Source organism: Lepus europaeus, chromosome 17 (genome assembly GCF_033115175.1).
Source record: "Lepus europaeus isolate LE1 chromosome 17, mLepTim1.pri, whole genome shotgun sequence".
Classification (NCBI taxonomy): Eukaryota; Metazoa; Chordata; class Mammalia; order Lagomorpha; family Leporidae; genus Lepus; species Lepus europaeus.
In genome coordinates this window covers 13122851-13127670 of record NC_084843.1, presented here as the reverse complement: position 1 = coordinate 13127670, position 4820 = coordinate 13122851, and the positions used below count along the sequence as shown (strand labels likewise).

General features: G+C 47.2%; 1 protein-coding gene across 1 annotated transcript; it reads left to right on the top strand.

Moving 5' to 3' along the window:
* The first annotated feature begins 2297 nt into the window (after positions 1-2297).
* LOC133776343 (protein FAM161A-like) lies at positions 2298-4358 on the top strand. Its single transcript, XM_062215190.1, is given in 3 exon segments — positions 2298-4131; positions 4134-4257; positions 4259-4358. Coding segments are annotated over 3 exon segments (2058 nt in total).
* Positions 4359-4820: the final 462 nt, after the last annotated feature.

Genomic DNA, 4820 nt, shown 5'->3' with positions numbered 1-4820 from the left:
CTCTCTCTCTCTCTCTCTCTCTCTCTGCCAGTGCATAATTCTGCCTTTCAAATAAATAAATAAATCTTTTTTTAAAAAAAAATAGAGAAAGTTCTTTGAAGGTCCTCCATATTTTTTAAGAATGATGTCCTGACAGTTTAAGAATTGTTCCTCCACCCTATGGCCCATAGGTGTAGAATTATTTTTCTACTCAGGCAAGGCAGAAGTTGTTGCATTTAACTAGGAACTTGGGTGATTTCAAAACATTAATAAACAGAAACAGTTAAAATCTACTGCAGTGTCCTTCCAACTTTGTTTTTCTATATAGCAGCTGCCTACAGTAATACAAGCAAGGAAACACTCCAGAAGTACGGACGACGCACCAGAACTCCATCTGGATGGGTAATGTGGACACACAAGGAATCAAATTGCAACCAGATGACTATTTTCATGAAAATTCTGTTTCCTTGAAGCTTGTTTCAGAGTCTAGCAGGTCCTTCAGGAAGTACTGACACAGAAAGCTTGCAGTGTGTAAACTGTGGAAGTGTATGAGAAGTGAGAAAAAGAACCTTAGGAATGATAGAAACTCTGACAAAAACCCAGTGTGGGACAGAGGCATCTGACCTAGCAGTTAAGACACTCACCTCCCACATTGGAGTGCCAGGGTTCAATTCCCAGCTCTGGGACTCCAGCATTCCTGTTCCACGGACACCTTGGGAGACAGTAGTGACTGGGTTCCTGCCACCCGTGTGAGAAACCTGGATTGAATTCCTGGCTCCCAGCTTTGGCCTTGGCCCAGTCCAAACCATTGCTGACATTTGGGGACTGACCCAGTGAGTGGGAGTGAGCCTACTCTCTCTGATACGTATCTCATATCTTTCCCTGTCTCTCTGCTACTCATTTAAATTAATAATTCATTTTTTAAAAAGATTTATTTATTTATTTGAAAGTCAGAGTTACACAGAGAGAGGAGAGGCAGAGAGAGACAGAGAGGTCTTCCATCCGATGGTTCATTCCCCAGGTGGCCCCAACAGCCGGAGCTGCGCCCCGATCTGAAGCCAGGAGCCAGGAGCTTCTTCCAGGACTCTCATGCAGGTGCAGGGGCCCAAGCACTTTAGGCCATCTTCCACTGCTATCCTGGGCCATAGGAGAGAGCTGGACAGGAAGTGGAGCAGCTGGGTCTCAAACTGGCACCCATATAGGGCGCCAGCACTTCAGGCCAGGGCGTTAACCCACTGCACCACAGTGCCAGTCCCAATAATTCATTTTTAAAAATCTAAGGCAGTACTACGCTTAAAAAAGAGTATCTCTACATGGATGATTCTATTAAAGACCTTGGTTTCCAATTTATTTTTTTAAAAAAACTGACAAACTAATGCTGTAGTAGCATAGAAATGGAATTTGGGAGAAAACACAACATGTTTTGAAACAAAACGGTCAAGGTGTGCTGACATTGTTCATATTTTGCTAATACATCATTATTATGCATACTCTAGATGAATCCACTGTTACTATATTGACTGCGACTTTAGTGTTATGTCTAGATAACTATTACCTTTTCAATCGGTTTTCCACAGAGAGGCTGTCACTCCACTTATGCTTCTGAAAAACCTGACAATCAGCACCCACCAACTGGCCTACTTCTACAACACACATCCCATGCTGTATTTCAAAATAGTACTCACTGACTAATGTGTGCAGTGTCTAGGACTTGAACTGTGGCTACAGTGTAAGGTGTGTCATGGATTTGCTTTGGGTTTAAATCATCTCCAAACACTGTTAAGCGTTTGCACTGCTATTAACTTCAAACAAGCGTCAGATAGTTCCTAATAAGGAGTTCTGGCTTTTCTTCCTGGAGACTTATTTTCCTTTCTGGTCACTGTAGCCTCGTCAAATGATCTGTGTTAACATTTCACACCGGCCCACCTCCTAAGCAAACTTTGCATCCTCAATGAAAGAATGACAAGAAGGAAACAGAGTAGAGTGAAGTGGGAAACAAATCTTGGGTCTTTTTTGGAAGGCAACACTGCAATTTCTTGGTGAAAATGATAACATTCACCCTACAGTAAAAAACTTATTTCTGTATAAATCGTAAGTATCACTATACAGGAGAGTTCAAGACAAAATATCCTAACTACTGTGTCTCAACTAACGCAGAAATCGCACCAGGAATCTTCTAACAGGTGAGGACTTGGATGTCCTGAGCAGGCGCGGCGGTTAGGATGCCGCTGGGAAGCCAGGAGCCGCTGGGTCTCCAGGGGCGGCGCCCACTTACCCGCCGCCGGGCCAGCGCGGCGCTCGGGCCTCGGAGGCGGGTGATGGCGGCCACCGGTCCGCAACTCCCGCTGAACCCTAACACCGGAGCGCGGGTCGCCCGGGACCGAGGCGAAGACCCGCTGGAGGCCCTGGCGGCGGCCTTGGGGGACCACGGGGAGGAGAACGTGGTGCGACCTGCGTGGGCGTCGGCTGACGGTCACAGAGACTTTCCTGGGGTGGGGGATCCTATCAGCTTCGAGGACTTTGTGACCTTTTCTTCCATTTATCACTCGAATGAAGAGTATTTCAGGAAACTAGAAGAGCTGAAGGCTGCCCACATGGACACTATGGCCAAATTAAAGACAACCTACCACAGCCACTTACCTCGAACGGAGGTTTGGCCAGTGACCATCGGGCAGGATGCTCCCAGCGGATCCTCCAGACCTGTATGGGAAAGGAACTCCCATCACCCCATAATGACGTGGTTTTCGGATCCCGACTTAGGCTGGTGTTCCTCTTTCTGCACTTCATCCTCTGAGGAGGACTGGCCCAGCCTAGCAAAAGAGCACCCTGGGAAAACCAGAGAGATGACCTATGCTAAGGAGCTCATCCAGAACATGTGGGCAGACTTCCGTGTTAGAGATTATATTCGGGGTGAAGACCCCGACCGTCCAGCCGTGGAAGGACCCAAGAGGACACGCCGAGAATGGGTGCCGAGGCTTACGGTACCGGAGCCTTTCCAAATGACCATACGAGAACAGAAGAAAACAGAGGCCCTGAAATCTCAATGGGATCCCAAAATGGCACATAAACTGCTCAAAAAGCAAGAAGAGGATGCTGAGTGTAGGAAGAAGTTCCGAGCCACCCCGGTTCCCGCAGGTGTCTTGCTCCCCCTGTACCATGAGATGGTCAAGCAAAATGAAGAAAGGAGGAGGACCATGAAGGAGAAAAACATAGAAGCTCTTTTGGCTTCTCTAAAGCCTTTTACGTTTATTGCAAGAGAGGAACAGAAGCAGGCAGTCCGGGAAAAGCAACTCAGAGACTTTTTGAAATCTAAAAAGAAAACAAACAGATGTAAAGCCAGGCCCGCACCTCCATCTATGTATGGTTCAGCTACCAGGGACCAATGCAAAGATCTGTGTCGGGACAGCAGGGCGCAGCGGAGAGCCCAGGAGCTTTTACAGACTTCGCCCCCTCCGCCCCGGAAGGCAGCTTGCAGACGCCCGAGGAATCCCAGGTGTCCTGAGCAGGCTGTCAAGTGCAGGCGCAAGGCAAGCGGCCAGATTCCTGAGTTTGAAGACCTCCCTGAGAGACATCAGAATCACCCCTCGGAACACAAGTGTCCGAGACTCAAACCGTTCGATCTTCATGCATCCACCAGGGCTACCAAGAGCAGGAAGGTTCTGGCAGACATCAAAGCAGATGAAGAAAATGTCAGAGAAACACGTTGGCCTTGTGTGCCCTCGAGACGTCACTCAACAGTACCGAGTGCCAGTGCAAAGCCCATGCCTTGTAGCTGCAGCCTCCCCACGCCCACGGTGTCTGCCAGAACACGAGAAGAAGCCCTCAGGAGATCACTCGAGGAAAAGAAGATGTTGCAAGACGAGAGAAATCGGGTCCTGGCCAAGCAGAAGCAAAGAATGAAAGAATTGCAGAAACTGCTGACAAGCCAGGCTGAGGGTGGTGACTCACATCAAGGTGCAGCTCAGATGCCCAACTCCGGGCTTACGTATCTCAGAAAGAGTGCAGAGGAAGGAGGGAGACAATATTGACGAGAACTAGAAGAAAGCGAAGAGCACTTTAAAAGGAAGCCATTGCTATTTGCAAGAGTTGCTCAGGAAAATGCAATAACGGCAGTAGAAAAGCTTTATTTTAAGACCCTAAAAGCACTAGGAATATTGAACTCACTTCCAAGAAAGGCCCAAGTGGAAAAGTACTCAAGCACTTCAACAATCAAGACTTGCAAACTTTCACTGAAGATAAGGAAAGCCTCCACGAAGAAGCAAAACCAGAAGAAAGAAGAGGAAGACATTTATTTTGTTGGTACCCACAGTCAAGATTTGTGCAAGGAAGAAGAGGAAGCGGGTGAAGAAAGGGAAGGGGCGACACCTGTTGAGGAATAAAATGGGGTCAGCAAGATCTCCTCTCCACGCCCTTGCTGTCATTGGCAGCATCATGGCCATCCGCAGCTGCATGTGTGATGTTGAGAACATCTGTGGGGACAGCGCTGAGATGTGCAGTTATTGAACAAAGACATCAGAACCCCCCAAAAGGCACAATGCAGCTGATTGGTCATTTGGTCGGTTAGAGTAAGGCTTTGCCTACCCAGTTTTGAAAATTGCTACATTTGGTCCTTTTGCCACTCTGATCTTGTTTGTTTTCTTTAGAAATGAGACTCACAGCCATCACCAACTGATTACTAATCAAATTACATATCACTTCATTATTACCAATGGGAAAATAGCTTAGTATTGAGAGCAGAGAGAGGTGTTGGCCTTTAGTGATTTGCCTTTTAAAAATTCTCTGGAAGGCATGAATCAATAAATATTTCTAATTATAAAAAATGCCACTTGGGAGTCCCACAC